General features: G+C 42.3%; 1 protein-coding gene across 1 annotated transcript in view; it reads left to right on the forward strand.

Moving 5' to 3' along the window:
* The window catches only part of NUDCD1 (NudC domain containing 1), a 1,696,974-nt gene that overhangs the window by 603,215 nt on the left and 1,081,667 nt on the right, over nt 1-12,092 (forward strand). Inside the window, exon 3 of the mRNA XM_044065757.1 lies at nt 199-384. Within this exon, the coding sequence (XP_043921692.1) occupies nt 199-384 (186 nt within the window). The remainder of the gene's footprint in view (nt 1-198; nt 385-12,092) is intronic.

Raw genomic sequence — 12,092 nt, forward strand, 5'->3', positions numbered from 1 at the left:
GTAAAATAAAACAGTCTGTGTTTATTTTTAATGGAATGTTTTGCAAGATTCTGCTGGAGATAGCAAGTGTAATGTTTTACATTAAAGCAAGACCCTCTAGAAATCTATTTATTTTTTTAATTCTCCTATCTCAAAAACTGAGCCCTTTCTCTGTACACTGAAGTAGTAATTGAGGTTTTGTCTTTCTTCCTGTTTCAGGACACTGTTATAGGTAAACCTATTGAAGTATTCAGACTGCCTTCTGATATTAATTCCTGTGATAATCGCCTTTGTGCATCCATGTACTTCTGTTCTCCTACTTGGGTGGCTGTGTCAGATGGCACTGGACGATTGTTTATCATCAAAACTGGCAAACGGGGCAACAGCACTGCTGAAAAATGGGAGGTAAGATCATGTATGTAGTTTGTACCATACCAGTTGGAATTACACTGAACTCTGCTGATTTTTATTCCTGTAGATGCTCTTACCTATAGATGTTTGATCTACATGTTCCTTATGATTAATCTGACACGCGTACAATACATGTCTGTCTCTTGGTTAATGAAGTTTGAGTACATTCATGTCTGCAGTTTAATATGTTTTGGTTTGCTTACCTAGTGATCATTTGTACAATTCCATGCCATGCTTCTTGATGCAATGGGTCTGGCACTGGAGTGTGGTCCTTGTGCCCCATTGTTCATATATCTCGGTTGCTATACTTTTGACGTAGGTGTCTAAAAGATGTTAAATAACCAAGCATGTAAAATGTTTTCATTTAACTGAGTAGATATGGTCTATTGCCTATAAACTCTGTTTTGAAAATAAGAGAGCGCTCCTCTTTCTGACCTCCTGCTACGAGTTTTAAACCCACTGCTATAACTTTTAATGCTCAGAAGCTGACCTGTATGCTGTTGTTTCGCTACTGTTCCAGTGCTTTCCACGTTTCACTTTTCATGTGGTATTAAATTAACTTGTAGCAGATGGACTTTCCTGACAACAGCAGTCCTGTATATGTACTGTAGGTATTCAAGTAAAGAGCTATCATGAGGACAGACTTCAGGTACAGATTTTTTATTAACTTTCCAAACCTCAGATATCATGTAGCTTGTCCTCAGCACTTATGAGTAAATCCCCTGTTTTCTACCCCCCCCAAAAAAAAACAATCCCTTCAAAAGCTTTTTATAAAGGGTCACCATTTTCTCAAGTTAGTCACATTAGAATATTGTTACAGTTCAGAAGCTACATAATAGTAGCTATATGTTTGTTGCTCAGATTTGAATTAGATGTATGCTAGTAGTTTTCACTGTAGTTTCCTAGTAATATACATCTCTATAAACAAAAGCCTTTTTTCACTTTTAAATAGTGTTTACTTTTCCTGTTCTTCAGTGTTTGGAGCAAGCTGTAATTGTTTGGTGGTTATTATAGTGTTGTTTCACATGTACTTGTTTATGGGGCTATGTGTATGTTTTTTTTTTTTTTTTCAAATCTTGGAAGCAAAGAAATAATACGTTTTAATTTTAGAAGAAATGGCTAAAGTTCAGCTATGTAATGTTTCACCTTTGACTGTATAGGTTATTGTCTATGTAAAATTTAATCAAAGAAGTGCTGCACAAATATAAATTTAGACATTGTTGAATTTGGAAGAGGAATGGGGCGTCAGCTTCTTTCCTTTAGAAGAATACTCCTTGTGAACCCTTTACTTCTCCTCAAAAAATCTTCTGTATCCAGGATTTAGTGTTAACCTTGTTGTCTGAAGCTTAGTTGTGAATAACTGTGTATGCAATAAATTGGAAGTAGGTGTGGGTATGGGTGTGGTTATGGAATGGATGCACAACTGTGGCAAGGCTAGCCACCCAATGGTGTTATCGTTGGCTCTAAGTAATTGTCACTATTAATGTGACAACCCAATCCATGTACAAAAATGGGGAAAAAGGAGTGATGGATGAACTGAGTGCTTTAAGACCTTTTGTAGAATTTGCATTAAAACTATTACAATGACTTCTGTATATTTCCCTGTCTCTTAGAGATTTTTAGATAAAATAGCCTTACACAGAATGGGGAAGGAGAAACCACTGGTGAGAACTCGAATGCTGTGATAAACTGTGAGATAATAGAAGCATCAACCTATAGGTTATTTGTCTACCAGAATGGGATGTGTAATTTGCAGCAGAGATAATTCTTTGATTTGAAGTTGATCTTTACCATCTTTCATTGATGGTCCTGAGATGATTAAGTCATTTGTTGCTAGACTCACATATCCATACACTGAAGAATGACAGCTTTCCACTGGTTGGATGTTTTCATTTTTTAGCCCTGTGGTTTTGTTTTCCCAGTTTTAAAAGTGAGGCAGTTAGCCCTGTGGTTTTGTTTTCCCAGTTTTAAAAGCGAGGCAGTTGTCATACTTAGCAGTTTTGTTATCATTGAAATTAGATGGTGGCCTGTGCCTCCTATCTTGTGATATCCATATATTTTTTCATGAGGTACACATTCATTGTATTTTACAACATATTGTTTGATCATTGTAGCATTTCTGGCCATCTCTAAGACTGGAATGTAGAAATTGTTTGGGAAGCCAAGAGTCTGGAATCTAAATGTAGTGTCCAGTGTGTCAGAGCTGATGTCTGACGATTATTGCCTTGTTAAAAAAAGATGCTGGCATTTGTGATAATGCATGCTAGTGTGGCAGTCTTCTCACTTAAAGCTGAGAATTTTCATGAGACATCTGTGATTTAGATGATATGTGATTTAGATGATATTTGTGAATTGCACAGTTTAACACACCGATGAATAAGGGTAAGAATGATAACCGAAATGTATGCCTGTATTTAAATCACTAAGGGTAAGAATGATAACTGAAATGTATGCCTGTATTTAAATCACTCGATTAAGGAGAGTTAACTACTGAAGCAAGAGAAAATGCAAATTTTTCTCCAAAGTCTGCTCATCCATGATGAATTGTGTATCATCATTTGTGAAACTTTGAGAAAGCTCTACAGAGAATCTTTGACTTAGAAGGGAACTGGAGTTCCAGATTTTCAGTAATCTTCATCAGATGCAGCCACTTCATCTTGAAGGCAACGTTTTCTTGGGGGAAGAATGGCAGAGATGTCTTTCTATTCCCTTGTTGCAACATTCATCACCTTTGGGTTATCCTCTGAGTAGCTACCTGAACATCTGGCCAGTATAAAAAAGATTTTGTCATTGCGAGGTACGTGAGACATCTGACATTGGCCATATGTTGCATGGGCCATAAAAGTGACATCTGCACGTGCCTTTCCTCAGAACTTCTCTGCCACCAGTCAAACAGCTCATCCTGCCATCTCTGCTGTCAAATTTTTCGAATTTAAGATAAGTACCCCCATGAGGTCATTTTCTTCTTTTCTTTTTTGGTCACTGCATGCCTGTTCAGGTTCATGTCATCCAGGAAAGGAAACTGTAAGTGCGGACATCAGATCCCCCATAAGGATGTCCATGACCTCTGCTTTTTCTGCCTAGGGCCCAACCACAGTCATAAAACCTGCATGATTTGTCGGGCCTCTGTTTCTAAGACTGTCCGCAGCCTTCTGCATGCCTTAAACATCTACCTAGAAAACCAGTGTCTTAAATGTCTGACTTTAGCAGTGGAAGGGCCACCCTGTCATACCGATGAGCCAGCTAAAAAGGAGGTCAAAGTTTCCAGGCCTGAATCTGCTGATGCTTTTCCTCCACCTAACGTAACGTTCCCCTGGAGGAACGTTTGGAATCAACTGATGCAGGTACAGTGGGTATTGTTTCGGAGGCCACAGAACCTAGGGCTGAAAGCATGTCGTAGAGGGTTTGCAGATGCCGACGATGAGGGGGAAACTCAGCCCGCGACAGACTCCCATACCGGCTCTTCTATGCTGTTCAGCAACTGGAGCTTATGCTTCTCTTAGGCCTGTCTCTTCCCTAAAAAAGAAGCAAAAGACAAAGCATGTCTCTCCTCCTTCTGAAAGATTACCTGATTGGCAATCTTTCTCTTAGAGCTTATTTAATGTTTTCATGGCCCTTAGACCTTCATTGCCTGCCCCCCCCTTCCTTTAGAAGCTAAAAACGCATTAGATTCCTTTTCAGAGGACTCCCTTTCCTATGTCTGTCAGATGCCTTCCCCTCTTGGGTATGCCTCCCCCTAGGAAAATTCTGCTGAGGCAGACTCCCCAGAAGAAGAGGACCTCACCTTTGGTGAAACTACCTCTTGAAGGAGAGAGTTCTTTAAATAGGATTCCACTGAGATGTCTGAAGTTCAAAAGAGATACTACAAACTCTTACAAATGGACACCCCATCTCCTTTGGCCATTCCTCCAGTCTTACTAACCTTCTTAGATGCCTTCAATGCAGGTTCTAAAAACCCTGAATTTCAACCGCCAGCCCTAGAACGCTTGACTGTTTTTATAAGGTGCCAAAAGGGGCCAAATTTCCGACTGGCCCTTCCGACTGCTTCCCTCCACCTCCGTCCTTCCCACTGATACGGACAGTAAGACTATGGAACGTATTGGAAAAAATATATATACCTCTGCCACTTTGGCCTTCAGGGGTATTAATTATCAAACTCTCATGTCTAAGTATGCCCTGACCCTTCTGACTCAGGTTTCTAAACTTGTAGCTGATGATCTAGATTCACCTTCTAAGGCTCAGATGTCTAACTTTATTTCTCTGTTTTCTCAGGTGACAAGACATGCCATCAGATGCAGCTAATGATGCTGCAGAGGCCTCAGCTAGATATGCAGCGTCTGCCTCGGAGCTTAGAAGGTACTGTTAACCGAGACTCCAACCTCTACCTGACAGCATCAGGGCTAAACTTTTGGATGTCCCCCTGGACAATTCTGCCCTTTTTGAGGCCAAAGTGGTTGAGCTTTTCAAAACCCTTCAACAAAAGGTGAAGGAATTGCAAGACTTAAAACATTTGTTTGTGTGTGTCCAATCCCTAAATTTCATAGGAATTATCCCACGAAAACAGTTTGTCAGAAAACATTCTGCTCCTACCCTTCATTCTAGGAGAAAAAAAGACTTCCAGGAAACAGCAGCCTTCTCCCACTGCACAAGCCCCTGCTCAGAAGCTTCAGTTTTAGGACAGGGCAGGTAGTCTCCGCCTACCTGCCTTCTCCTTCACTCCTCCCAGATTCCATTCCCCTTTCCTAAAGACTCTCTCACTGTCTTCCTGTCTGGCAAAGCATTACCTCAGACAAGTAGGTCTTGTCAGTTATAGAAAACGGTTACTTCATGACTTGGGTCATTCCTCCCTCCTTAAAAGGCATCCCACAGCCACCGAAGGCCCAACTACCTTTTTTACAGACAATCATAGACAGCTTCCTCTCACAAGGAGCCATACAACCTGTCCCTATGTTGGAAAAGGGATTTTACTACAGACTTTTCCTAGTCCTAAGGAAAGATAGTCCTTTGAGGCCCATCCTTTTCCCCTTGCTAATGCCTCAGGCATTTCTGGCCACCTTTGACATCAATGCATATCTGCATATGCCCATAAGGCCCTCCTACAGGTAATACTTACTCTTCTCTGTGGATTCCTCACATTTTCAGTTCTCTGCCTTGCCCATTGGACTAGCTACTGCTCCAAGGGTATTCACCAAGTGTCTGGCTCCAGTGGTAGCCTATTGCAAAGTCCAGGGGATTCAAATTTTTACATACCTGGACGACCTCCTGATCCAGGCAGGTTGCCCCACTTCCCTAAACATCCACCTCCAAAAAGTTATTTCTGTCCTGCAGTCTCCAGTGTTCAACTTGAATTTCCCCAAGTCCAAACTAATCCCCTCCCAGGACTAAGTTTTCCTGGGGTGCAGGATCAGGACAGATGTTATGAGGGCATTCATTCCATCCCAAAAAGTGGAAAGCCTAAAGCAGTACCCGCTGTCTGTTCTGGATGCCACCGTCATGACAGCAAGACAATATCTCAAACTCCTAGGGCACATAACCTCCACTATTCTCATGCCAGCAATGGCAAGACTCCACATGAGGAAACTTCATTGGTACCTCAGGCCCACATGGACCATGCCATCCCCTTCCTGCCATGTCTAAGGAAGGAAATCCTTTGGTGGTGGATAGATCAATTCTATCTCAACCTGGGACTTCCCTTACAAACCCCTCACTCAAGTCCAGGAGATGTGCACAGATGCATCAGACCTGGGTTGGGGAGCTACTTTGGACAACCTGAAGGTGCAAGGCACCTAAACAGGCACTTTCAAGAGGGAACATATCAACATCAGGGAGATGAAGGCCATCATCTTTGCTCAGAGAGCTTTCTGACACATTCTGAAACAAGCTCCCTGAAGCTGTTCACAGACAACACTACAGTTCTCTGGTATGTGAACAAACGGTGGGAACAAAATCTTACTTGCTATGCAGACTTGCAGTCCAGGCCTAGGAATTGATGGCCCAGTATGGGGTCACCCTACAAGCTGTCTACATTCCTTCAGGCCAGAACTCTGAGGCAGACACCTTGAGCAGGTCCATGTTACAATCCCACAAATGAATGCTTCACAGGAATGTGTTCCTGGACATAGTCCACAGGTGAGGTACACCACAGATAAATCTGTTTGCCTCCCCTCTGAACAGACAACTTCCACAATTTTGTTCTAGGGCACCCAGCCCCCAAACAAAGGCAGTGGATGCCTTCTCTATCTTATGGAAGGGGATGTTTCTCTGTGTGTTTCCCCCCTTCCCACTCTTACAAAAAAGTTCTGTTGAAAATTCAGCAGGACAAGCCAAAAATCTTGTTTGTGGCTCCCTTTTGGCGAAGACAGCACTGGTTCCCCTTCCTTCTGGAGTTAGCCAAGGGCAATCACCATGAGTTACCTCACAGAGTGGACCTTCTCACACAGGACAAGGGGTCCCTGATCCATCCCCACTTGGAATCTCCTTACCCTGTGGGTAATAGAGTTTTGATCCCTTTCAGACACTTTTACACTGAGGACATACTTAATGTCTTGCAGGAGTCCAGGAAACTCAGTACTGGGAGATCTTATTTGCCCAAATGGAAAAGATTCTCAGTCTGGTGTCTTAAGACAACTTGACCTATTGCAAATAGAGGTCCCTATAGTGCTTTCCTACCTGTGTGAATTGTTGCAAGCAGAGTTGGCATATTCTTCAGTTAAGGCCCAACTAGCCACTAAACTAAGATCCATAGCCTCATCTGGAGCCTTCTTCAAAGGACTGGACACCCAATCCATTTTAGAGGCAGGTACCTGGACATCTGTCCATACCTTCACCAAACACTACAAACTGGATCACATTTTCATATCTAGAGCATGTTTTGCTAGGGCAGTCCTACATGGATTTTTGGAAAACAGTTCCATGCCACCCTCCTTTTCTTCCCTTTGAGCTTTGGCACTCACCCAAAGGTGATGAATACTGCAACTTGGGAATAGAAGGACATAGAATAGTTGTGTAAAATCTAACCATGACCATAGATATCCTTCTCTTCCATGTTGCAGTATTCTATCCATTTCTTACCCCCTTTTATATTAAAGAAAAATCCTTTGTTGTTGGAAGACTTGTGCAACTATCATTGGACTGGGGTCTGACGGGGGGGGGGGGGGGGCTTCATTTCTGAGGAAAGGTATATGCAGATGCCACTTTTATGGCCCACATTCCATACGGCCAATGTCAGATGTCCCATGTACCTTGCAGTGACTAAAAGTTTTGTATACTGGCTGGACGTTAGGGTAGCTAAGCAGAGGATAATGCAAAGGTGATGAATGCTGTAACATGGAAGAGAAGGATCTATGGTTATGGTAAGATTTTACACAACTATTCTTTATCAGCATATTGAAGGTCAGTGATCAATGCCTTGGAAACTTTAATTTTTGAATGTGGACCTTCAAGCTTGAAGAGTCCGCTGTCTGTTCTATATTTTGTGTCAGTTATATGGAGTCATCAGTCTTTAATAAGGATTAAGACAACTGCAAGGAAGATTTAGAGCATTAGGCTGGAGTGACAATACCCTTACTTGAAACCAACCCAGACTTTAAATGGGTCTGTATTTGAACCACTGTAGATTCATTTACGTTTTATGGTTATGCATAATACCAAGTAAAACATGGTACAGTAATGAGAAACATAAAACAATATCAATTATTAAGCAGTTTTAAAGGTAAAGCAGTAGAACAATGTTGTTGACTTGGACCATATTAGGAGTTGAAAATATTGGGTGGTCATCTGGTCTTTCAGAAGCATCAAGACTAAATTTCTGAGGGCAGGCAAGTTTTTTCAGTAGCTCATACATAGTATCACAGAGTCAAATGCCTATATACGTTATTCATTGAGGTCTTATCCCATTATGTAAGCATAGTACTTCACGCACAGAGTAGATCTGTAGATCACCCCCTCCCAATCTTATGCAATTGAAAGAGCGAGCACCATTAGAATACCTTTTGGTCTAGGTGGGTAACCTGTGGGACAGCAATCACATACTTAGCAGCTCTTAAGCACAACAGTCCCACTCCCCTGCTAATATGTTGTGCATCATACTTTGCTGAGCAACATACTAGCAAAACAAAAATAAACTAATTAATTAATACAGTTTCACTGCATGACAGAAAAATACTGAGGAATATACTAACAGAATTCTCTATGGTATGGGCAAACCTGCTACTACACACTACCTTGTCTTGCACCCAGACAGCTATATTGGCGTGATCCCACCAGTGGTAGCTCTCACAGCACTAGATCCCTTGTTACCATAATGTGGTAATGATCCCTGGTCTGCACTCATTTCTAATAACTGTAACCTGTTCATGAATCACAATCAGGCATATGACAGTGGAGTGCAGCATAGTGGTGTAAGGCAGTTACTTATAGTGCAGTATACCTTGGCAAGAAGCTTGGTAAGAAAAACTGTACTGCACCTAACTGCCTTATGTCTTTGCATTGTATAGCACTGTCACACTACCCATATGGCTACCTGCCCACCCCAGCACACATCAGGATATTGAGTTCTCCTGTGTGCCATTCAGTAAAATGGGAAGGCTATCCTATACAATTAGAGACTACCATGATTCATGTTTGTGAGTCACTGTTATTCATTGCAGTCAGGGTTGCAGTACTAAGTCTTGGGACTTCCTGTCATGAAGAAGCCAACGGCCATCCCAAGTACCAGATGTTTTCATCACCATCCCCCAATTGGCAGATGCCCTTGCTGGCCGAAGTCAGGATGTTGGCACCATCTTCAGTTCTTTCTTGCCGTGTCAGTCCAGTGCACAAAACAGGGTGTGTCAGTCTGTTTGAAACCAGAGGATTAAGATAAGTACCCTACTGGGGAAACTTTTTATCTCTAATTGTATTTACCTATTTAATGTTCAAAAAGGTCAATAACTGTATTTTGTCTGTTAAACAAATCCCTTACATAGACTTCCATTCTTATAGTTTCTTCTGCTTAGGGCCCAAGTATTTCATGCCAGACTACCCTGTTTGTGGCAGATTTAATGACAGAACCATAAAGCATTTGACCAATTCCCATAGTCAGGACCTAGAGTCAGGTAGTACTCAGCCCTCACACACCATGGCATCTACCAGTTTCCAGACTGTCATCCCAAAGAAACATAAGCAGAAATGCTTGAAGAAAAAGGGCATGTTGGAGACCAATGATATCTCTATGTCTGACTCCCCATGTCTGTTAGAAATCATTCATGCAGATGAGGCATCTTTACAGCCCCCTAATCTGATGCCTGTTAGGCCAGAGTCCTCTGGTGCTTCCCCTTCAGAGGCTGCCATGACTGCAGTCCAGTCCAAGTCCTCACAAGCTGATGTTGGTTGGGTCTGAAGTTGCTCAGCAGGCTATGGCTTCTGAAGCAGAGTCCTGGTGACAGAGGATGAGGATTGCATCCCCTTGGTTATTGTTAGGTTGGAAATCCCCAAAAAACAGATTAGATGTGACCCGAGTCCTTGTCATCTGACCCCAAACCCGAAATATCCAAATCAAAGAAGCAGGTAAGTGTAAACAAGCCACCGTTAACCGGATTCCCTGCTACCTCTGCCTAGGTCTCTTCAGAGGACCTTGTCAGGCTTGTGCAAGATTTAATGTATTTCAAGAAATCTGAGCAGACCACCTTGGATAGGGAGCCTCTGCTGGGAATCTCCCTTGGAGAAAGAGGACATCTTCCTGTAGGGTGACTGATTCTTCAGAGTTAGAAAACAAAGACAAATTTTCTTATGTGGAACATCTTCCCTTACACCAGTTTTTGGATTCTGACCCAGAAGACACCTTGTCTTCAGCCTCATCATCTGAAGAAGTATCTTTTAGGGATACCTTTCATAGAATGAAGGAATTATATTAATTGCGAGTCTAGGGAATTTTACCAGGCTCAAGCCAACTTTAGAAAGCTCTTGAGCTTGCCTAACCCTAAGTCCAGAAAGTCTTGGATGTTGTCTTTACTGGCATATCAGTGCAATCTGATCTCTTCCCCTTACTCACAGAAAGCCTGATCCTTTCCTTTGAGTATTTGAGTCTGTCAAGCACCTCTATAAGAAGCCATTGGCAAACCTAGCTGTGGTGTCTCTGGAGTCCACCAAGGGATCATCCTGGCTTGCTGCCAAGAACCCTTTGCCTGATGATAAGGAGAGTTGGCTCTTTGACCGATTTGGCAAAAAGATCTACACTTCAGGCACCCTGCCTCTGAACTGCCCATTCGACGTGTTCAAATACCTTGAGTCTTTACAGGAGCAAATTAAAGACAAAGCAGAGGGGATACAAGGCAAGAACTTCCAGAAGGGCATACAGACATTTGCTAGTATGTGTTTATGGTGCACTGGATGCATCTTGCAAGATGTCCGCTATGGAGTCCATCACAAGGAGACATGCATGGCTGAGGGTAACAGTCCCTTTTAGAACATGTCAAAACAGAGCTGCTTAAAGCCACACTAGACAAGGAGTCTGTATTTGGACCTTCAGCTTAGAAGGTGTTTGAGATACTGGACCAGAGTGGGAAACAAATGAAATCAGCAAAAAAAAATTGTACCTTCCACTACTGCCATATACAACAGGAACTACCCTGGCAAGCCCTGGCATTTCCCACTCAAAGCAGTAAAAATCCAACTATCCAAAGGGGAAAAGGCCTAGGTACTAGAAAAATGACAAACCGACCAAAGTTCTTGACCTGAGGGGTTAAAAGACTCAGCCCCTTGCAGAGAACAGCTATATTTAACAACTCCCTCTCCTTCCCCATATCCCCACCCATATCCCATAACCCCAGTCCCTTTTATATTTGGGAGGAAGAATCATCTTCTTTCTCAATTATTGGGAACAGATTACTCAGAACAAGTAGGTACTACAGATCATAAGAGAAGGTTACTCCCTGAAAATCTAGAAAACTCTGCCCTTCTTGGGTGTTCCCCTCCTCTTAACCAACAAAGAAATTTGATTCCAAAATTCAGAGAAGCCTTCCTATAGTAGGGTTCCATTCAGCCAACTCAACCAGAAGAGGCAGACATGGGGTTTTACTCCTGGCTCTTCATGTTTTCAAGAAAGGAAGGGACCTGGAAACCCATACTAGACTTTTGAAGACTCAAATTTCTGGTAGTACCCACATTCAGAATGCTAACTCTACAAAAGCTTCTGCCTCTGATTTTTCTAGGAGCCTGGATGGTGAAACTGGATGTAAAGGATGCCTATCTTAATATTCCTATCCTTCTTACGTTTCTAGACATGGTGGTTCCACTAATAATATTGTGCCTTACTGTTTGGCTTCTCCATCTCTCCCATCTATCCATATTAAGATAATTGCCTAATTCAGGCAGCTTCCCAGCAGAACTTCTGACATCCATGCAAATCCTTATGAATTGCTTTCAGAAGGTGTCCCTGTCCCTGAATGTCCAGAAGTCATAAGAGACACCCAGTGACAGGGTTACCTTCCTGGAACAGACTTAGATTCTGTTCAACAGAATGCCTTTTTGCCAAGGGACAAAATTATGTTCCCTGAATGTCTCCTATACCTATGCAGTCATCTAACCATAACAGCAAGGGAGTTTCTGAGGATGCTGGGATACATAACATCAAGTATCCTAATGACCCCCCGGCAAAATTACACAAGAGAAAGCTGTAGTAGTTCCTAAAACATTGCTGGTCCCAGCACTGGCAATCATTGGAA

Source organism: Protopterus annectens, chromosome 3.part0, assembly GCF_019279795.1.
Source record: "Protopterus annectens isolate FY-2018-M chromosome 3.part0, PAN1.0, whole genome shotgun sequence".
Lineage (NCBI taxonomy): Eukaryota > Metazoa > Chordata > Ceratodontiformes > Protopteridae > Protopterus > Protopterus annectens.